General features: G+C 44.6%; 2 protein-coding genes across 2 annotated transcripts in view; both read right to left on the bottom strand.

Annotated features, from left to right (window-relative positions):
- LOC118113339 (B-cell receptor CD22) overlaps positions 1–23,066 on the bottom strand; it is a 1,629,935-nt gene that overhangs the window by 1,419,885 nt on the left and 186,984 nt on the right. The window lies entirely within an intron of this gene.
- Positions 16,491–17,486, bottom strand: LOC118113411 (hepcidin antimicrobial peptide). The gene is made up of 3 exons (XM_035163121.2): positions 17,178–17,486; positions 16,999–17,076; positions 16,491–16,879 (listed from the first exon to the last, which is right to left on the bottom strand). The coding sequence occupies exons 1-3, from the start codon at positions 17,262–17,264 to the stop codon at positions 16,772–16,774; spliced, it is 273 nt and encodes a 90-aa protein (XP_035019012.1). The 5' UTR covers positions 17,265–17,486; the 3' UTR covers positions 16,491–16,771.

The raw sequence follows: 23,066 nt of genomic DNA on the forward strand, positions 1-23,066 counted from the left end.
AACTACAGTTTCCTCATGTCCAGGTTTTTATTTCATATTTTACTGACAATCAGTTTCAGCAGAGTAAAAACATTCTCTCCCCTGATTGATTCCATCACCGGCTGCCTTCATTTTTCATGGCACGGGGAAGATTGAAACACCAGACGCAGCAGATTCCCTGTGGATTACAGCCACCAACGAGCACTGCAATTATTACAAATCACTCCAAACGCCTGAATAAAATTAGTCCCACGTGAACAGGACTTTCCAGTGTTTCGGAGATGTCTTTTTTATATTTCTCCCAAATTCTAATTATTCTCACGTTTGTATCTTTTGCCTCGGCACTGCATGACCTTCCATTCCCAACGTTTAAAGATTTAAAAATAATAACCAGTGGTGATTTCATCTAAATAAATATTCACTTATAGATATTTCACTGATTGGCCCTCAGAACGTCTTCCTTCCAGCGTCTCCCATCAGCGCCGCCCCTCCCTGAGCGATCCTGGTTAGCTACTATCGCTGGGTTAATGGTCCATGTCCGTCTCTTCTCTTTTCCTCTAGCTGGTTCTATAGACCTCGCCTGCAACCACCGCTGCTCGCACAGCACTCTCCTCTCCCTGACCCAGTCGCACATATCCCCAGGACACACTCCAGTGGGCCCCCTGGCTCTATTCATTTCATGCCCTTCACTCCGCAGGCCACAAATCTCTCTCTTTCTTTCTTCTGCCATCTCTCCCTGTGTACACTATCTCGATGTGCTTGATGTACGCTGTCCCATTTGCCGTACCTGTGATGTCAATTTCTGCCTGTCGGTGCTTTTGTTTGTATCCCCTCCCTCTGCTCCTCCTTCCATATCAGTTGCTCTCTTCTCTTTCTTCTCTTTCTCCCTCCTCTCATCTTTCTGTCATTGCTTCCATCCCTTCTTTCCTTCACAGCCTTCCTTGATCTGTTTACCCTTCCCCACCTTTTCTCTCCAAATCTCCCCGTGTGCTTTATTGGCAGAGTGCAACACATTTCTCATGGCTGAGGTGTAGCGCCCTGTTCAAATATATTATAGAATCTGTCGTGCAGAAACATTACAAGACATAAATATTTATTCTCTACTCTTCATTGCCTACACCTTCAATTGTTCCTCTCCAGGACTCCACCCTCTCTCCCTCTCTCTTTCGCACTCTTTCTCTCACTCGTTCTCTCTTTATTTTCTCCATTACTTCTCTGACTGCTCTCGTTCCATCCTGTGCCGGGTGAGGCCCGAGCCTGTGCCTGTGCTCACCAGGTGAGGGGGGGGAAAAGCCCTTGTTTATCAAAGAAAAACACTTCTGAAAAATTGATCCACCGTATCAAAGACCTCACCTCTTAATGAAAAAAAATCAATTTCTGTGGTGCAGGCCCGACCAAACAACCATAAAGCTGATGTGCTTTTGGTCGTCCCTGTGGGGCCGGGAGAAACACAACATTTGAGCACATAAAAAAATAATTTAGTGCAGGTGAGAAATGCTGGAAGAATGCACTAATCCCTTTACATGTATTATTTCACATATCGCTGTAATTATCTCCAATATTTGAGCCTGACCTTTGAGAGAAAGCGCCCTTGAGGGGGATCTCGATGAAAGTACGAATTATGTTCACAAACAATAAGACAGAATCGGCATCCTTGATTACATTTTGCCCACTTGTTTAAATTTCTTTCCCAGGGAAAAATATGAAAACACTTCATTGCCGGGACTGAGATAAAATTCAGTATAGAGATAATTTGCTCATTAAGCCAGAGGCCCACAAACAAAGCAACCTGAACAATTATAACAAAAAGTCCCACCAGCAAAAGGCTTTGTGTATCTGGCATAATTAGAACGCTCACACTCTCGTTGTGTTAATGTTAAACTAATGGACTTTTCATGATTTTCTTCTCCGATCAAAGTCATCTTTATTGTCAATTCTGCCATATGCACAGGACATAGACGGGATTGAAATGCTGTTTCTCTCTGATTCCCGGGACATATAAGTAGACAGAAAATACAGTATAAGTATGCTTAATAAGTATTTAAAACATAGTACACAGTGTACATGTAGTATGCAGTCATAAGGCAGACGGTGGATAGGGAGTCAGAGTAGTGCAAACCGGGATAGTGCAAAAATTGATTGAGTGGAGTGTGTGTGCAGTGTGTGTGTGTGGGGGGGGGGAGGGTACAGTGCCTGTTATCTGGGGGGTTGGGGGTGCACACTTTGCTTATGATCATATCGGATGCACTTTAAAAAATCTCCTGTTTTTTCCCTCCCATTCTAAATGACTACTCAGAGGTCAGGTGACACCTTCTCGTTGACCTTGCTCCAACCTCTGACCTTGAGTAGCATAAACACTGCGGCTCTGACAAAGCTGTTTGACGCCTGGGCCCTGAGTGACAGGGAAGCCCCTTTGCCTGGCAGGGATAAAAAAAAACCCAGTGAGGTAGATAGTTGGTTCCCACTGTGCCTGCAGCTCTGAATCAGCAGTGGGACAGGCAGAGACAGGGCATCAATCACGGCGCTGGTCTGTGTCAGCCTTTTCTTCCTCCCCTTGTACTTCTCTCCAGGATCAATGCAGGTATTATAAATGAATCAGTGGAGCGATAAAGGCTGAATGACACGAGGTCATTAGGTCGTACAGGACGTGAGGTTTTTTAGTGAGGAACGTGCTGGAGGAAAAAGTACAAGTTCATATTGAGTGTGCACATGCTGCGTTTGACTGTTTATGCAAGCTATTGCACATGTGGTGTTTCCGCACGAGTGGCTGATTTCTTCTCTTACAAATATGCAGAGGAATAAACCCGTCACACACATTCAGGTTCCATCCATGTCAGAGCCATGTGCACGAGGACTGCGTTTTAAGGCTGATGTGTGAGCGAGTGCATCTGGATTAAGGAAGGCTTTTTGCCCGGGTGCGTCCCGTGTTTGCTCGAGCGTTCCTCACCTACCTGTCCCTGTTACATGACGGCTGCCTGTAGCTGGCACCACCTACAAGTCGGCAGTAATTAAAGTGTTTGATCTCCTCTCCCTCCCCGCAGAGACACACGTTTCCAGACCAGCAAACACTACGCTGTTGCCATTGTGATCAATGACTGAAGGAGAGGCGAGAGCCCCGAACTGACAGAGCAGAGATTGAACGGGGGATGGCGGCGGAGAGGAGAGGCGGAGAAAGTTAGCTGAGAAGAAAAGCAAATGGGACAGGGGTGAAGAGAGCTGATGAAATGATTTTAGGAATGTGCAGGCTCTATGTGCTGGGTCGCACATTTGGAAAAACTATTCTCATTACTGGAAGCTGCTGCCCTCGTATTACAGACTACATCCCCCCCCCCCCAAACAGTTTCACACAGCTCCTTAAATAAGAGAAACAAATCCACTGTCTCCAACACCTTTACAGCACAAATCAAGTGTCGTGTCGGGGGGAAAATCACATTTTAATGACGGCTGCTTCTCGTAGCGTGCGAGAAGAAAATATATCTCGCCCAAAGAGTATCATCCATATGTATTGCAATTCTTTTTTTCAAACTGCAGCAAAAAATAATCCACATGATTTGCAGTCTAAAGCTAAGCTAACGTTTTTTTCCGAAATGGAAGAAACAAAAACGTTATGTGGTTTTATGTTACGCTCGTGGGGCTTTCAATTGATTTTCTGAGCTATACTTACTCAGCCGTATCCACAAAGAGATGATGTAGTGACATTTATACAGTACACTCATGAGGCGCATATACGCACACGGTCACACACGTACACACACGTACACTCCTCACAAACGCACAGATTCTACGCTCAGATACATGCTGCTCACAATCACACCTTCCTGAACGTGGGTGTAGAGAGCAACAGCGACCGCAACAGCCGAAAGCAATTTTTTTTTTCACAATCTAGAAATAAAGATTTCATGTTAGATATCAGAGGAGAACAAAGGCGCTGCCAAACATCAACAATGGCCTCCGCACTAAAACAACACCGTCGCATTGTGGTTTACCGGAGCTGCTGTGGTTAAAGGAAAATGCTACATCTTCCACTTTTACGCTCTTTGATTTTGAACAAAAAGCGAAAAACCTTGTAAGGCAGAAATGTCCCCGAGTCTCTCTCAGTGCGAGTCACGTCGGATCCTCCTCGCCCAGCTGCACACAGTAGGCATAAGGTGGCTCTGGCCACAAAGTGAAAAGTCCAATCATGGAGGATGATCTGAAGGGGTCAGTTTAAGCCACAGGTGATGCGGAAGAGGGAATAACAATGGCAGAGTGTGAGCGAGGCCGCTGCGGCTGTGCTGGTTAAGACTCGTCCAGCTGTGCCTGTTTTTTAACATTCGACGAGTGTTTTAAAACTTTTCCCTTATCGTCAGATTTAATCTTTACCGTCCGGACCCAAATCCTTTCTCTCAGAGGCCGAACACTCAGATTGAAGTGAGGACGAAGTAAGATTGCAGAGGTCGTTTTGGTGACTGAGCATTAAACACATCACTACTCTACACTTTTAAAGCTTTGGTGTTTCCCTGACCTCAATGAAAGGTTTGTAGCACTCTGCCTTAATCATACGGTGCTTCCCTTGTTTGGATAGTGAATCAATAAAAAAAATGTTTTCTGTAAACACTCTCTCCAGAAATTACTTTTATACGACTAATTTGCAGCAGTAAATATGTTTAACGAAATGCTGCTTCAATGAAATGTCAGTGGTAAAAGCCAAATTGGGCGGCATGGTGATGCAGTGGGTTGAACTGTTGCCTCACAGCAAGAGGTTACCAGGTTCGATTCCCTGTCCTCCAGCTTCCTCCCAAGGACATGCAGAGTGGGGTTAGGTTAAAGATATAACATTTAACTATTCTTCATTAAAACAACTATATGTTACTAATTTTGTTGACTTGACCGAATTTTATTCAACATAACGGGATGTTTTGTTTGAGTCGTCCTTCTAATTGAATCAAATGCTCTTTACCTGTGGTTTTTCCCGTCTCTGCTATAACTTCAGAGACATATTGGAAAAGAAGAACACGCCAGTCGCTGTCTTTTCCTTCGACTCTTTGTATATAACGTCAGATCACAATCATTCATTGCTGTTTGCTGTGCGCTCTGTGGTCGAAGGGGAACCAAGCGACCCTTAAGACTACGGGACAGGAAGTTGTGGTTCCCTAGTGGCCAAAGTTGCCGGTGTGTGTTGTCTCACTATGATGAACTTGCGATAGGCTGCCGACCTTCATGACAAGCTGCTCTTCATCTTACTCTGTGCGTTTGAAGCAACTAAGGCACGATTTAAGTTAATCACCGGTTATTCTGAAGCTCAGCACTTGGTTAAGTTTAGAGAAAAGTTATTTTTTTGTTGCCGACGCCTCACGTCCTGGTCTCCGCTCCTGGATGTTGTTCTCCCACCATCCACCCGAACGCTTCCCTTCTTCTTCTCTACGAAAATGCAGCATTTCCTTCGCTTAATACAATATTGCAGCGGAACATAACTTCAGGGAGCAGTTATGTTTCCCCCTAAAATGCATTTCCCAAAACAAATCAGTATTAAATAAACATAATTTCTTGGGGACATCGCATTTAGCAGAATACGGGGTTTTGCTGAGTCCTTCAATATCTGTGTTTTGTCTGGTGATTGGTTTGGGAAAATATCCTCAAGATGTTTGAAAATGTGATTATAATGGAAGAAGGAAAACAACACACATGTGCACAGGCTAACACACAGAGATATCTCCATATCTCCATCTCTTCTAGCAGCAGGGTTAAATAAATGCAGGAACGTTGGTTTCATTCCATGTGGCGGCGGAAACCAAGGCGAGACCAACACACTTAACCGCAGGTGGGCCGAGCCAACTGCGCGCTGACAGGCTCCGTCTCAGCCGCATGCTGATGGCGTTTGATGTATTTTCTCACATCTTTTACACGCACAGAAAACGCACACACACACACACCAAAGAAAACAGCCAGGACACACAGAGGGCAAAGGCAGACCTGCTCAGACCCAAGTCATGTACCTTGCTTGTAGACTCCCTGACATCTGTCTTCTCTCTCCCTCCCTTCCTCCCACCTCTGCCTCCGCGTCCGTCCACCTCTGTCTCCCCCTCCCAGGCCTTTCATTCCCATTCTCGGCGACTCTGCGGCTGGCTGACCTTGGAGCAGCGAGGACGATCAGACACAGACAGGCGCGGGAAGAAGGAGCCGCTTATTCATCTTATGTCGGCGGCGCCGGTCTGGGCCAAACAAGCTTGGGGAAACAATCCCTAGCAAGGGAGAGCTGCAGGTATCACCGGCCTGAGTGGCACGATCCGTCAAATTACCTGAGCCCTCTGGACTGTGCCCGGCCCCGTGTCGAGGGGCCCGGCGGCGGCAGGCAGGCTTATGGCTGAGCACACAAACACACAGACATAAGACTCCCTCACAGCGACATGGGATCACAGCATTTTCCATGGCATTTATTTTTGGCAGTGCGCCGCTCCTTTTGTTCATGCCTTCATGCCTTTGACTTTGTCTCACCCCAGCGTACCTACTGTACACCTCTCGTTTAACGACTCTGTCTGCTTCACACTCCTCAATTAAAACACCGTCTTCTCCTGCAGCTCCCTCCTCCTCCGTCCCTTCTTTTTTAAGCTCGTCTCAAAGCAGCTAACCCCATCTTCTCCTGTCGCTCGCCATTCTCCCCCCCACCTCGTTCGATGCACCATCCCAATCAGTAGCCTCCTTCTCTCCCCTCTCTCCTTTTCGTCTCCCCCCTCCCCTCCTCTGACGCTTTCCCTCTCTCTTTCTGTTATTTGCTTCTTCTTTTTTTCAGATGAGTAAAATGACACCTCTTCAAATACACTGCAGTGTGTTTTTTTTGTTTTTTTTTAAATGGTAATCAGTTTGCAAATCAGTGCAGTGTCAGGGAGAGCGTTGCCAAGTTGTTTGGATCACTCTGCCTTAATCTGCGAGACGGTGGAATCGTTGTGGACTGCGGCGCACGCTAGTCTGGAGTGGATTTATGTTTTAAGGGAGGCTCAGAAGGCGGAGAAGAAAGAGATATTACATTTGAGAAATGAAGTGCTCCATAAAAATACCCCAAGCACCCAGGACGCGACAGAATAAAGAGGCTCAGAGTCATAATGATGTTCTTTATGATTCATTGATGGATTATATTTCAGAAAGGACTACTTGAATGGTTAGGAATCCATTTGCTGCCGTCCCATGCCGGCTGATGCTTTTCTCTTTTTCGATAAAACGTCTGCAAAATCAAAATAAAAGCTCAAATTAAAATTTGATCAGTAACTGGTGTTTTTATCAGAAACATATCAAGCGAGAACGTTTAGTGTCACTGACGCATATTTTATGATCCTGCTCCAGAATACACTGGGAGTAAATAGTCCCGAGTAAATTATCAGTGGCTTTGTTTTGTCTCGCCATGAAAGTCTACAGAAAAACAGCTAAAGGTCATAACGGTTTACAAGCTGAGGAGTCGATACTTTATCAGCCCCACTAGAATAATGGAGCGTATATAAAACAGGAGGAGCAGGAAGTGTTTTTTTTTTATGCAGGTTCCCCCACAGGGACCTTATCTGAGCTCAACCTGTTTGTAGAGGAGATGAGAAAACGCTTCTCCAGCCGTGGCAGAGTGAGTCAGTGCTTCAGTTGTGGCCTTGACGGCCTCGTCCATCGGAGGCAGGTGTAGTAAAGGAGCAGAAGGGCCCACCTTGTAAAACACGTACAAAATCTGTGTAATACATTTTTAGATTTTTAATAGCTGCAGTGTTTATTTTGTGTAGTAATTGGATGTCAAATAAAATGTCAAGGATAAATCCACATTCATTGTTGCTACGTTTATGCCGGCATCCACGCGGCTCTCTGGCGCCTGAAATGAAGAAGGAAACGCTGCTGGACACATTTTAGTGTAGAAGTTTGGAAACAATTACTCGATCACCTGTATTTGTCTCCTGATTGGCTCTTATTAGTCAGAACCCTCGTCTTATTTTTGGCCATTGCTGTTTCTTGTTCGTACTTTCTTCTGTAACTAAGCAACTGTCTGCAGAGTAGACCATCTGCTTCCTGTTTATACCGGCACGCACACGCTAATTCTGCGTGAAATGTCATGTGATATGTGCTCATATGATTGACTTTACCAACAAGAAATGCCTATGGTAATTTAATACAGATTTCCAGGGTGGGCAGTGCCACCTCAGGCCACCGCTCTGGCCCCGACTCTTGCCGGCCTGGAACAGACTGGAAGCGGAGTCATCCAGGATGTGTAGTGGAGCATGGTGGATGGCCACTTGGAGAATAGGTGAGATGGCAGTAGATTAACAAGGTGGACTAACCAGAGTCAGGATTTGGCACAGTTCTCCGACTGAGGCAACAGCTGGGTGTGTCTCAGCTCCCCTTTCCCCCAAAACTATGTTCCTCTCCATTTACCTTGTCACGCAGCAGCGAGCACAGACGGGATGTTTGTCGAGGGGGAAGTCACACTTGAGGACGGAAGGGAACCCCCTCCCCAGCTGTGTCGTACGGTAGCCGTTTGGCTCTGGAAATCCAATTGCCTGTGTGTGCTTGGGGCATTTGGTTGCAACAGATGACAGACACACACTAACCCCCCCCCCCACACACACACACGGTTCGAGATGCACGAATAGGTGGATGAATGTTTGGGGGAACGAGGCTCGGTTTTGCTGATTTATGCTCTTGAGCGCCGGTGGAGAGCTGACTCAGCAGGAGGGTAAAGATGCTGCGTGCGTGTGAGTCTAATAAATAACTCTTCAAGTCGGCATCATCACCTGATTTCCACCCAGGGGAGAGAAGAGGAACCTTCCGGAGGCTCTTGGCTCCCGTGTGGAGCTTCTGTGATCGACTTTTGATGAGAACCTTTCCCTGAAGAACGGGGAAAACATGACGGCTGCTCTAACAAGTTTATTGATCATTTAGATTGTCTGGAAAGTGCCGAGTCATCACACACACACATGCATTAACACATGCACTAACACAATGCAAACACCGAAGCTTTGATTTAGCTGCTCGGGGAACAAACAGAATCACCTTCCTTGAAATCCCTTCGAGGTGACGTGAAATACAAACAAAGCCGTGTCGTTATCATTAATGCGTTGCTTTCAAGAGGCGCTTAGAAAATCCCTCTCAGGCGAATCAGGTCAGACTTACATAAGAGGATGTAAGGATTCCGGGTGGTGTTTGCCTTTGAGAGCTCAGTGCAGCAAAGAAAGCAGAAAAAGGATTTTCTTAATTAAGGATGATTTTCCTTTCGAATGCACTTTCTCACTCCTCTCCGATCATGCTTCGGTCCTGTGCATCGTTGCAAAGTCTGCACCACGAGACACGAAATACACAAAGTCAGAACATGTGCCTTTTATCAAAATATATTCATGCGTCTTGTTGTTGTTGTTGACCGACAAATGTTCAGATAAAAGATTTTTCCTCCTCTCCGGCTTCAGTTGCCTTTGAAAGAAACTCCCCATCATGTTTTCTTTGTCTTTCTTTAATACTCAGTCAGACTTCGTCGCTGCTCCCTGAATTGGATTAAATTGAAATTGCAATTTCACCTAAAGAAAATAACACCGAGATGTAACAGGGAAGCAAGCTGAAGAAGACGGAGAGTGCAGCGCCTTTTAAAAGAGAGAGAGAGAGAGAGACTCGCCAGCGGCAGGGGGGAGGGGAGCCGGAGAAGGAAAACCCAATCGATGGATGATGCAACGCGAAGCTCATTTTTGGGTCCGGGAGGAAGTTATTTGTGCAAGAGCCGTGGCATTGGAGATGAGGGGAACTGTAGCCACGTGCACATTTGCCTACAGATGTGATGGCGTCAGCAGGAAACATGGCCGTCCTGGGACTCCAAACGACCCGCTAATATCCGTCCCCACTGTACCGCCGCACGTGACCTCACAAATCACCAGCCTCACGAACGGCATTCAACTCGCCACGCCACATATACACAGAGGTGGCTAATCTTAACCATCCGTTATACGTGGACAGGCTTGTTTCAGGCCACCGGGCCTACGTGGTGATGGATGTGAATCAAGGCCGAAGGAGAGGCTGAGAAAGAGGGAGACCTTTAAAGGGTGAGAACAGATTAAGTAAGTCATTTATAGTATTACATGGAAATGCACTGATGCGTGATCCCAGAGCGACGTATGTACCTTGTATTAGTTTGTCACATAAATCCCGGACTAATTTGACCTCTCAACTTTGGACATGCTCTCCTGGTTTTGCATTATGATCCTTTATTCTAGGTGCGATTCCATATCCAGAGTCTTTACTATAAGAGCACGGCTGACGTGCACCTTCTTTGACAGAAGAGAAAAGAGCCTCGTTATCTCTCACACTGATCTGAAACAGTCACATTTATGCAGAGACTCCAAACAACATTCACTTCGGTGTCTCCGCGCACACACCGGCTGATAAGTGATGGAACGTGTGTGTGAGGGCTGGAATGACAAATCCATGCTGTAGGATTTTTGCAGCGTGGCTACATTGACTAGAGACTCACAGGGGAGCCTATACAGCTCCATAGTAGAGTGTGAGCCAGTAAAACAATGACAAGCCCTATCTATCCACCCCAGGGTGGCTCCTCCGAAGTCTGGCGTATTAAACTGAGCCCTGAGATAAAGCGGCTTCTTGCACAGTTCAGCCTTGGGGGGGGGGGGGAACGCACCCACTCTCCTTATGCATTCCCGCCGTGCTGCATATTGTTTGATATAATCAGCACGGACCAAGGGGTACGGCGCAGCACTCAAACACATCGCCCTCCCAAGGGTAATATAAGTCTGAGTAACACGGACATGATTCTGATTTTAACACATGGCCATGTGCATGCGAGGGGGAGGGTACACAAATTTGCACGAGTTTAGGGAGGCGCTGGGAGATGTGAGGCTGTGCAGTATGCATATTCTGATGTGTGTGTGTATACAGTGTGTATGGTCACAATCTGAGAATATTGCCTAGGGGTATCAGGTTTATGGTTTTGCAGAGGCAGACTGTGTCAGATTTCGCCCCGGTGGCAATGCTTCACCTCAGATGTTTTACTTTACCCACACAAGTTGCCTCATATCCATGTGCAGGCTGGAAGAGGGAGAGCACAATAGCCCTGCACTGCACTTGTACATTTCCACAGTTTGACTGCGAGAAACTTCGGAAAAAAAGGACGAAAAAAAAAGTTCCACATGTCTGAACCAAGATAGGACTTTACATACCAATGGGATTGCCAGAGTGTTGACGGTTTTCAAAACACTGGACTTATTTTTTCAGAAATAAGTCCATCAAACCTCTGCAGACGTCGCACCCCCTCCCCACCGCCACCGCTTGGCACGCATGCATTTTGAGGATGAGGTATGGGCTTACGCTATTCCGGTAGGCTGGGAAGGCAGTGAGGAGTATTTGACAGCGAGGGACTGGAAGATTTGATAGGTAATGTAAATTATGGAATATGCTTCACTGGAAAAGAGAGAGGGGGGGGGGCTGGAGCTGAGCAATTCTATCAGGAACCAAATCCTCCAAACGCAGCTTTGAATAAGAATGAAACAGATAAAGATTGGAAGATTGGACGAGCAATAGGAAGTGTAATATTAGACAAACAGGAGATTTTCTGAAATATCACAGGACGTTATCAGTGCCTACCAGCTAATCTCCTGCTTTCGCCTGACTTTAGAAGACGGCGCACTCGCTTTCCCCTCTGCCTCGGCTAACAAGGCGTCCGCGGTGCGTGGGTGGAGTGGCAGGGCAGCGTAGGTGACTCCAGGTCTTATCAGTGCAAGGATGGAGAAGGGATGCGGTGTTTAAGGATGCGAGTAGCTGCTGCTCAACTTTCTGCAACTGTCAGGAGGTTAATTCCATGAAAAATCTGTGGAGAGCTGCCCACTCGATAAACCATGTGCCATTCTCTGTCAACAGACTTCTCCTCTCTTTCACAGCCAACACAGATTTCCACTAAGGCTCCGAGCAGCGCTTCGTACGAGAGGAGCCCGCTCGTGTTGCACAGCTGTTGGAACCAGAATAGAGGAAAAAATGACTTTAATTAACCAATCCAACAAAAACTAATCAATATGTTGATGTCGACGATATATTTTTTTTCCATCCAAACAAACACTCACTTGCAGGAGGATACAATTATTGTGGGTTTTGGATCTGTTGGATCAATTACAATAAATACCAATGAAAAAAAAGAAATATGCAGCACTGTGAGGGCGCCTGAGTATTCAGCTGCTCCCCTCCAGAGGGAAAGAGTGGGTGGGAGGGGAGAGGAGCTCCTATCACTCCCCTCCGCTAATTAAAACTAACGACTCCAGGTGCTGCACGGCGCCGGGCAGAGGAACGGCCGGGCGGCGTGTTTGTGTTGGTGGTTCACCTTCATTACCACCCCCATCCATTCTTCTTAGGAGCCCACCGCAGTATCGACTGGGATACCGACACACAATGTGCAATGCAACAAAGAAGGGGGTGATCTAAATGCAAATGGTATTGTGCGATGCATTGCACAGGCCGTGAGGAGAAGTGATTCGGGCAGCGGGAGGAAGAGGCTCTCTTTTACTAAAGGTGGTGGAATCTCAGCAATGGCCGCTGGTCAATAGCAGCGTCAGGCTTCTAAATGTTCTCCAAAAAACTCGGGAATGGGGGTCGTTTCTCAGCAGCCGAGGAGTCGATTAACATGTTTTCTCCGAGGCCTCTGAGCAAGCCTGTGATCAATGGAGGACGGGAGGAGAGTGAGAGAACGTCTATGTCTATTCCCAGCCCTGTCTTTTTAAATCACACCTGGGCTCAAGAGCCCTTAGGTCATCGCAGCATTCCTCAAGCACGCTCGCTCACTTTACCCAAAGGCTGCGCCGCGGCGATCCATAATTATGACAAATAGTCACCTTCTTGTGACTGCTGGCAATATCACAGGAGTAAAATACGGCTGGATATACAACTGGGAAAATGGGTTTCAGGAAAAGGCGGCGTGAAGTGGATGATGGTCTTTAGATCAAGCTGAATTCCCACTGACAGGTGGTTTCACCTTCAGCGGAATTTTAAAGAAATTACTTGAAGATAATTTTCTTACAAACCAACCGTACCGTGATGAAGAGTAATTATGTAACTGTGTGTGATATAGAAATACAGATAAAATATGTTTCCTGCATATTTTGTAGCTTTGCCCTTCGTCCGATGATCGGAGTAAACAAACAAGCTTTCTGGAGGATTATCGTCACTTTTTGAAAAACACATTATTTTAGTTTTTCGTTTGAGGTCTGGTTTCATTATTTACAAGTTACTCTTTAACGGCCAAATCTGTTAACGTAATCAATTAAATTCAACAGAGGATGGTTAATCAACAATGCAGCAATACTTCAATTTAACATCAAGTTGCTGTTAACTAATAACTGATGAAATAATAATGGACCCAGAATTGAGTTACCTCCACCAATTTCCTCTGCCTTTGTTCATTATTCAGCAGGATTACGCAAACAAACTACAGGACAGATTACCACAACATTTACTGGATGAATGGAAGAACCCAGGAATTTTTCTTTCACTTTTTTTTTGCATACCAAGGGTTATTTTTGGACCATTTTTCATCAATTTCCGATCCATTCATGGGTCTTGCTTTTTTTTTTACTCGGGCATCTTCAGGGGACTAATATATATGAGTTTGAGCAGCTTGATTGGATTTAAGGGGCCATGGCGGAGGCCATGTGCTCTGCTAAGTGCTGTTTGCATCTGTGCTTTTCCTGCTGTGAGATGCACTTATTAGAATGTAGCCTTCAATTATGTTATTAAATCCACCTGCTCCTCTTCCTGATATGACAAATGCTGTGTCTCAATGTGGAGGCTGCATTTGGAGAACGATTGCGTCACAGCGGCCCAACTAAACGAAGGCTTCTCCAAATACGGCCAACAAATGTGTCCTTCCACCCCGAAAGCAATCCACCAGGTGGATCCTTCCCAGCCCAACCTATCCCATAATACTTTGTGCTTCAGTGACTAAATGGCGGCAGCAAGCGAGGCTAAGACGTCTGAAGTCACAGCTGTACAAGTACGCAACATCCGGTTGGGGACGCTTCCCGGTCAGCTCTCTCTCTCGCACGCGATATTGCGGGTTTCTCTCGGAGCAGATTATTCGAGATCGGGGGGGCTCCGACTCAATCGGTAGCATCAAGATTATTTTGACACTTCAGGATTATTTGGGCAGATAATCGGCAACGGATGACCTCCAGTCGAATTCAGTTCAATAAGATTGAAATGAGCAAATATATTCTGTTTATTTAACCACTTGAAAACCAGCCGGTCACCGGGGGGGGCGGGGGGGGGCACCGAAACCGACCAGGTAACATACATGAAATAGAGTTTGGTCAATCTGGACGTGCTACACCTCGGTAGAATGGGTGGAAGCTTCGATACACGCCCATGGCAAACATTTTAAATTTTAAATTTAATCACCGAGACGTAGTTCATAGAATTTGACATGTGGACATATGGAGTGACAGACACGTATACACAGCTGCTGTTAAATTACAATGAATATTGAGGGATGTCAGTTGTGTTATTACTCTTGAGTGAGTGTGGTGTTTGTGATGACATGACAATACACAGAAAATCATGGCAGTTTATAAAATGATCAGCCATCACCAGAACTTGATTACTATGAAAATGATTAACTGTCAATCCAGACTGATTGTATTTAATTGTGTGTGTGTGTGTGTGTGTGTGTGTGTGTGTGTGTGTGTGTGTGTGTGTGTGTGTGTGTGTGTGTGTGTGTGCACGTGCTGTGGAAAACATTAAACAGATGCTTTGTGGCTTGAAATGAAATGAATAGGAGTTTCTTTCCTGGTCACAGCTTATCACAAATTATGAGCCTGTTTATTCTGGCAGGGTCTTTGATGCTGCGGTTGTCGGCACATTTGTTGCTCTGCACTTCCCAAACTGCGGCTTTGAAACTGCTCTGGTATAATAACAATAATAATAATAGTATTGCAAGAGGAAGAATATGTACTAAACTAATTTAATTTAAAAGCATAACCTCCTGGTGAAATGTTACCAAATAATGAAAAAAGGGATCAACAGCAACAATTTGTGACAATAAAATAGTTTTATATTCTATTTTCTTTAATGTGTCACCTATTTATATATAACCATAGATAGCAAATGATGGAATAAGTTCAAGAGGACATTTAGAGTTTATAAATGTGGGTTTAAAACTCAAGATGATGGAGTGTTAAAGGCTATTCAGTCCACTGCAGTGTTACAAACAAAAAGAAGTAAAAGGGAGAAAGTAGCAGATTTTAAAATATTCTTCATTCTTCACACACACACACACACACACACACACACACACACACACACACACACACACACACCAAAACACACACACACTGCCATATTTTTCTTTTGGGTTTATTTTGAGACGTCAGTTCATTTCTTTGGCCTGGCTTGTAATGTAATGTGTTGTGCCAGGGCTCAATAGTTAGATATCATGCTCACTGAGGTGGAATAATGAAGGAGACATCTTTGAGACATTTTATGATTCATTTTTCTCTCAGTTGCAATAACAGGCTGAACAAGCAGGGGGCACACTGCCATAGTGTTGGCGTAATGTCGGTGATCTGAAGTCCTCGGCACTTTCTTTTTTCCCCCATTGAATGTTTCACACAGATTCCAGAGGAACGTCTCTGCTCTAACAGCTCACACGGCTAAACACCAAACATCCGACAGGACTTCACACTTCCCCCACATTCACTTCATATAAGTTACATCATCACGAGGAACTTAGATGTTTTTCTGGCACCCACCAGCCTGGAAGCTGCCCAGACTGGAAAATAACTTCTGCTGACACTCTAGGAAACAGGAAATGTGTTACTTTCTATGCACTGAAGGGTTTTTACAAGAAAAATAAATGTTTTAAGAAGAATGTAGTCACGACTAAAATGCTGATGGGCAAACAAGCCAACGACGTCAAATGTGGAGAAAGTAAAAGGTTTTATGTACTTTTCACCTCATTGTGATTCAATTCAGAAAGTATATGACTTTGGCCACTAGGCGGAGGTAAAAATAGTGGAGTGTTTGTATATTGTCCACAGCAAAATGAGATTTCCTGTTATCGCTTAAAGGTTCAGGGTGTAGGATTTAGTGACATCTAGTGGTAAAGCTCACCTCACCCTCCTCTTCCAAACAGGAAAGAGAACCTGTGGTAGCTTCAGTTGTCATACAAACTCAAAAGGTTTTTAGTTTGTCCAGTTTGGGCTACTGTAAAAAAAAAACATGGCGGCCTCCATAGAGAGGACCCGATGTAAATATAAAGTATTTAAACTTAAAGGGCCCATTCTAAGGTAAATAAAACAACAATTCGTACAATTTAGGTGAAACACACTAGTGAGAACACCAGTAGGATTATTTTCTGCCAATAGATCCTTTCACCTAAATCTTACACACTGGACCTTTAATATCTTGTGATTAATGAGACACACAAGATTCAGCTCATGTCCTCCGGGCGATTGTGATAAACCTGTCGCCGACTCAAATCATTTTCCTTCTTCATCACAACAAAAACATGTATTTGCTTCAGACGCTCATTATTTTCATCCTTTATTAACAGATTTAATTTAGATAAAGAAACAGCAACATCTGGACCGACACTTCATTCAGTTTACAAACAGAGTTTCGGGGTGACAGTATTACAAACATGCACAATAAATACACAGAGCAGCTCTTTATTTATTCAAAGTGCTTTTTTCCATGAATCGTACCCCGTTTTTTAAAGATTATACAAAATTACAAAAGAGGTCAAGAAAAAGGACATTTCTCGACAAAAAGTGTAATAAATTAATACATTTGGAGGTTGTTGCGGGAATCCTCAGAACCTGCAGCAGAAGCCACAGCCCTTGTTGGCCTTGCAGCAGTTGCAGCACCAGCGGCACAAGGAGATGTGGCTGATGTGGCGCTTCTGCCTGATGGGACTCTCCTGTGGAAGACAAGACACATGAGCGTTTATTCCCCTGTAGCGCCGGGCTCAAACACAGCCACTTAAATGTCAACGCGCTCACGGTAATTGGCTTAATTCATCCAGTCGATTGAACGTACCATCCACGATTCCATTGACATCACTTGATGTTCCGCAACTGGAGTGTCATTGCCCCCTGCCTCCTCCAGCTCCTGCACCTGTTAATGAATTACGGCACATTTAGGAGCCGCGTCTCAGCATCCTGACAAAACATTTACGGCTAATAAGCAAATGAAGCGAGTTAAAGTCGTGTTCTTACCCCTTGGAATGGGACGGCAGAGCTGTCCTGAATGCAAACAAAGGCGAGCACGAGTGTCACTGCAACTGCAATGCTGAATGCCTTCATTTTGAGGGAGGTTTAGACGACGAGTGAGGAAATCCTTCTGAAGCTTAGAGCTTGTAGGTCTTCTGTCTCATGGGTGTCAGGCCACCGACGAGCACCACAGCGTCCTGTGTTCTTTGGCTCCCGGTGATGGATTCGTGGTTCTCTAGGAACGTGGGTTTCTTCAGATGTTGTTGTGGTGACCCCCTGTCAGCGTGTGCACAGTCTGATGGTCGGGTTTGCGGAGTTCACTTGTATTTATGTGCACTTTGTCTGGGTGTTGCCTCATCGCTGCTGCAGGCCCGTCCCATTCCGGGCAGCAGTTACCTAACTCTGCTGGGGAAGTTCTGACCTCCTCATTCCTCCTCCTCGTACTTCTGCAACTCTCCTTCTGAAATGCCCTCATCTATTTTGGAGAGTTCTGCAATATCAAATCAGCTATGAACTTTAATATTAAATTACTTTCCTCAAACAGGGCACACAATTCCACTCATGAGCAACCCGCTGCTGCTGCTGCTGCTGCTGCTGCTGGAGACCATGATTTTTTTACATCACGATCCTGTATTCCAGTGCTTATTAAATACTTGTAGATGTGACTTTTCCCAGAGCAAACGGGCAGCGAGCGCTGGAAATTCCCACTGAAAAGGCCGAGACTGCACGGGTCAGTGTGCTGCACGGCCGACTGAGCAGCACCACGCTGGAAATCCTTCACTGCGGAGGAGGAGACACTCTGGAATATCCATTGCTCAGTCTAAAGGATGTAATTACAACCTCTCAAATGGAACAATTAGTCCCTCATTTTCAACACATTCAGTTTTTGCATAATACACATGGAACCTGCAGTGAAACCAAATTAAATCCCTTTGAGAGCAGTGGAATAGTAGCCAGGATTAAAAACGTTCATTTGAGAGTCAAGGTGTATCTATATGAATTAGATAAAGATGGATTTAATGCCATCTGATGAGGTTTATTACATCTGAACAACGTTGCTTCAGGTGTTTTACCCTGCAGCAGAAATACAGGATTGTATATCATTGACTTCATGTATATAACACAAGCTCTTCATTTTTCATGTTTCATTTATTACACATAATCTATAGTTTGGATACTGTCGACTTCATTCATCATTCTTACATAATGAAGAACCCAGAAACCCCCAAAAAACTAAAGAGCAGCTGCTTTAGTTCCATTAAAACGTAATCGCTAATTTCCGAGCACACAGCTGTTGATACTGTGACTCATAAATATTTGAAAATGTGCGGAAATTAAAACAGTGTGTATTTAATGACAGTGACACAATGATAATGGCCCAGATTGTAAATAACTGCAGAGCAAAAAAACACAACTCCAAATCTGTATGAATATATTTTTTCCCCCCCCTTATCGCTGCAGCGGCGATAAACACCTGAAGATTAATTAACCTGTCAGCGCGAGAAAACTATTCCACAACAACATCGGGGCTGTGGATGAATTCAGAAAATCAATAGTGGTGGAGATGAAATTAGAAAAGGGCCAAATAAAGGTGCAAACTGATAAACGGTGGGCCGGGCCTATTGATAAAATCAGGGGGGGGCGATTTCTAATTCTCATTACACCTTTTACAAATGGCCTGCGTGTGTGGAGTCACTTAGTGAAACAACACATCTCAGGTCTGTCTCGACCTCTGATAACCCTGCAGGCCCCGTGCGCTTGCACAACCCCAGCCACAAGAAATACACATAATAACATCCCATGTTTTTGTTTCTGTGTGCATGACGAAGAGGAAGCTGGAGCACATGTGATGAACACTCGTCATCGTTTGTCTTGTTTCACCAAGCGAGACACAACTCAGGATGAATCAGAATGTGACTAACATGAGTGCGTGAAAAAAGGAAGGAAACGCAAAAAACTAAAACAAGTGAAAACCCCCAAAAAGAGAGTTTATAGATCTGTGTTTTCCTGAGCATGCGTGTTACTGAACAGCCGCTGAGGCAATCAGTAATCTTCTGGCCAAACAAAGCCAGGCACCAGCGCGGCGGACAGATTCACCTCAGCAGGCGCCACGCTACCTCTTTCCTCCTGGTCGAGGCCATTGCCCCCGTCTGTCCGTGTTTCATCATCGTCCTCTCCCTGTCCTTGTCCATTTCTCCCCCAGCCTGCTGCTTTATATGGAGCTGAGAGACGTTCAACATGTCAAACCAGTCCCCTGTCAGAAAACACTCTCCAAAACATTGGCCCCCGAAGCAGCCAAACTGTCGCCACATGTTCCAGTTAGAAGTGGGCCACAGAAGGAGCAGTGATGGTACAACCTAAACATCTGTAATCAAACACGAGAACGTTTCATTATCACGTGCTGCTCCTGGTAAAGTGCAATGCAACTGTCACAATAAAGGGGGCGCTGTGGAGCTCAGGTTAACAGGGTTGCTTCACTTTGAGAATTCCCGTGTGTGACGAATGAGAAGCAAGTTCCTGTATCTTACTGGAACTTCAATTTTTCCAAGAAGGAGTCACATCTAATTCTTGAATGTACAAGTATAGATACTTGTGTTAAAAATATCAAAGTAGAAAAGTAGAAAGGGTTCGTCCGGCTGCATCTGAGACTCATGGCACATTTATTTAGATCGAAGACTATTTCAATTAAAGCATTTTTACTTCAAATAAAATAAAAAACAATTGACTAAAACAGGGATTAAAAGATTGTTGGTTCCCCAACAGTTGTTTATTGTTGTAAAAATGCAGCCGTTTTGCGTTGCCATATAAAACTATGTTAAATTATTTCTCTTCTCCAGATACATGCATTTAAGAGTAAAGTATATGTAACATAGTATTTGCATGTCCACTGTTTAGGAATATGCCTTATGACAAATAATCATTTAGGTTATCAGGCAACTTCTTTTTTGTCTTTTATATTTCTGGACAATATATACAAGTGTATAATAGTGTATATTTAATATGATATAATTTGTAATCTTTGTTTATGCTGAACTGGGCGTCAATCTCTGTATTAAAATCTGTGATACACCTCAAAATGCACCTTTTAAAATGTAACACTGATGAGAAACAGTCATATTAGACATGAATACTCTCTGTGATATTCTGCACATTCTGCACACGACACCAGACCTTTCTTCTTACTTGAGGCTGATGTGATATTGACTGAAGCGTCTGAGACCATTGATCGGCTAATCCAGAGTTTTTGTCATTTGATTTTTAATGTTTATATGATGCTGATTTACTCGTAATCTTGTCACAATCTTTTAATTTAGTGCTAATCTGTCACCATTATATTTCCAGACCTCACTGAGGGACTTTAAGAAGCTTACTGAATTAACGATATCCTAAAATAGTTTTAAAGATTTACTTTCAGAAATGATGATGTAATATTTGCTGTGGCATTAACAACCTAACTCTGAACTTAGCAGAACTTGTTTTGTTTTAAAAAACATTATTTACAGGAGCTATCGCCTCTTACTTCTTATTTGTGGGACGAATCCAAACTGTGTCCCAGGGCTTCACATTGGAGTCAAACTTTCAACATATGCAATATGTGAAAAATTCCCTGATGTGTGATCAGCACTGAGGACAGATCTGAGACCCTGGCAACTCCAGAAAAATCTGAGCTCATTTCTTTCATCCGCCGTCTCCTGACAGCTGCAGAACACAGACCTTTGTGCTGCTGCCGCTATTATGAGCAAGACAGCTGCAGTGTAGTTATTAATGTGGCCTGAGCCAGATGAGAGTCGGTGTGGTACACAAGGTGTGTCAGGTGGAATAAAAGTCTCTCCGTCTGCCATTTTCCACAAATAACAACCTCCGACAGGGAGGGAATGTGAAACAAGCGGAGGCGGTGGACAAAACATGCTCCCGACGGCGTGTTCCTGTAGCTCGGAAAGCACAAAGGTAAGAGAGGCCTACAGGACATGAAACACTGGCTCTCCAGCACAACGTGTTGGCCGGCGCGAGTTCAATCAACCTTTTGCTTTGGCCGACGAGCCTAAAGACAAAAATGTAAAAAGAATGGAGGAGGGTGGGGGGGGGAACTTCTACAAATCTCATGAAGAGGTTTTACAGCAGGCGGCTGTGTCCCACCCTCCGGGCAGACATGGGAACAGACATTTGGTCAGTACTGACCAGACATAAACCAGCCTTTCAAATCCATTAAACATAACGTTGGCAATAACAATTTATCGCTCACAGCGGACACACTTTCCTCCTCCAATTAATACTTCCATTAATTGTAAGTGAATGATCAGCACACAGAGGTGGAAGTCACACTCCCTATCGCATTAGTTTTTATTAGGGATGAGAAACACGTGTCTGTGTGTTTGTGTTTGCATTTAGTTTCCAAACCGACTTGATCTCTTTTTCTAGTTGTATTTAAAATCAGTGATAATGATTGAACTGGAACTGGAATAACACTCAGTAGAGCACAGACCGAAATCCAGAATCTATTTGGATCCGCACCACATTGCGCACACGCATTTCCTAAATGATTTATTTTGCTCGTGAAAACCGATCAAACATATTTTTACTCTTAAACTCGTGTATTGGTCAAGATGAATACACTTAACACGATATCATGCCGCAACAATAAGCAACAGTTGCCAATAAGTTTAAGAAATCTGAAAATATGGATCTGAAATTCAATGTACTCATAAATATCAGTCAACGTAACTTGGCTTTTCTCTATCGTATTGAGACTCCACTGCATCCCAACAGTTTGCCTTTAGAGCAATCAGTGGATAGTTTGATTGAAATCTAACCAAAACGATTAGAGACACCATAGCCCCTTCAATTCTATCAAGCCACACGCACTAATAGGCAACAGTCCCCTGAATATGCCTGATTATTTTCATCTAGATCCATGAATCATTCTCTGAGGAAAATGTCCCCAAACGCCCCATCTCACAATGTTAGAGGAAGTGAAATATCAAATATTCCTGGATCCGCCCCCTGATCCGATCCCGATTAATCTTTCTTTAATCTGTCAGGTAGTTATTAAAACAAACAAACCCAGAAGAAACCAAAACCTGCTTGGCAGAGGGAGTAACGGGGACGAGGGCCTCGACGGATACTTTCATCAAGTTACTTTTAAAAAAGACTTTTAGTCGTGCAGAGCGATGAAAGAAATCTAAGTGTAACTAAATGAACATGAGTGGACACAACAAAGTAAAAAGACACAATGTACAAACAGTACACGTGTACATACGTCGATGGGAACAAGCGTGTGTGACGGTGCATGTGCTGCATGTGAATAGGAATGAATGGGTGTTTGTGGAGAAAAGAAAACTTCACTTCATTCATGCACGGATCTCCACACGTTATCATGTTTGTGGGTGAACGAGGAAGACAGACAGACAGACAGACAGACAGACACGCAGGCAGACAGACAGACACGCAGGCAGACAGACAGGCAGACAGGCAGGCAGAGAGACAGACAGGGAGCATGTATGTCCCAATCAGAGAGGAACGTGGGATCAGAGATCAGCCACTTCAAACAGAGACAGAGACACACAGACGCCTGCCCGCCCTGCATGTCTGCCCGGCTGTGGTGTCTTTGAATGGCAGCTGACAGGCACAAACACTCTGATGTGGGCAGGTGAGACAGAACCGAAGCAGACGTCAGCCTGACAAACACTGGAGAAAATAACGCGTCTTTCAGTCTTAACTGTTTTGTACCGAATCAGCCTGAGGTTAAGAGATCGTCCAGATCACGTCCGGCTCTCGGCAGCAGACTGATGTTTAGACGCCTCAGATCCGCGGTGTCAGGGAGAGCTTACAGCAGATGGGCCTTTTCATCCACCATTGATCCCTCTCACCCAACATGCCCTCACTGTGTTCTCACTG

This window comes from Hippoglossus stenolepis, chromosome 8, assembly GCF_022539355.2.
Source record: "Hippoglossus stenolepis isolate QCI-W04-F060 chromosome 8, HSTE1.2, whole genome shotgun sequence".
NCBI classification, from domain to species: Eukaryota; Metazoa; Chordata; class Actinopteri; order Pleuronectiformes; family Pleuronectidae; genus Hippoglossus; species Hippoglossus stenolepis.

Bases quoted from the DNA above. Each gene is read 5' to 3' on its own strand.
- LOC118113411 (XM_035163121.2), bottom strand. From the start codon at position 17,264: ATGAAGGCATTCAGCATTGCAGTTGCAGTGACACTCGTGCTCGCCTTT. The intron at 17,077-17,177 runs GTAAGAACACGA...ATTCATTAACAG, and splicing joins CTGCCGTCCCATTCCAAGGG to GTGCAGGAGCTGGAGGAGGC. The intron at 16,880-16,998 runs GTACGTTCAATC...TGTCTTCCACAG, and splicing joins TGTCAATGGAATCGTGGATG to GAGAGTCCCATCAGGCAGAA.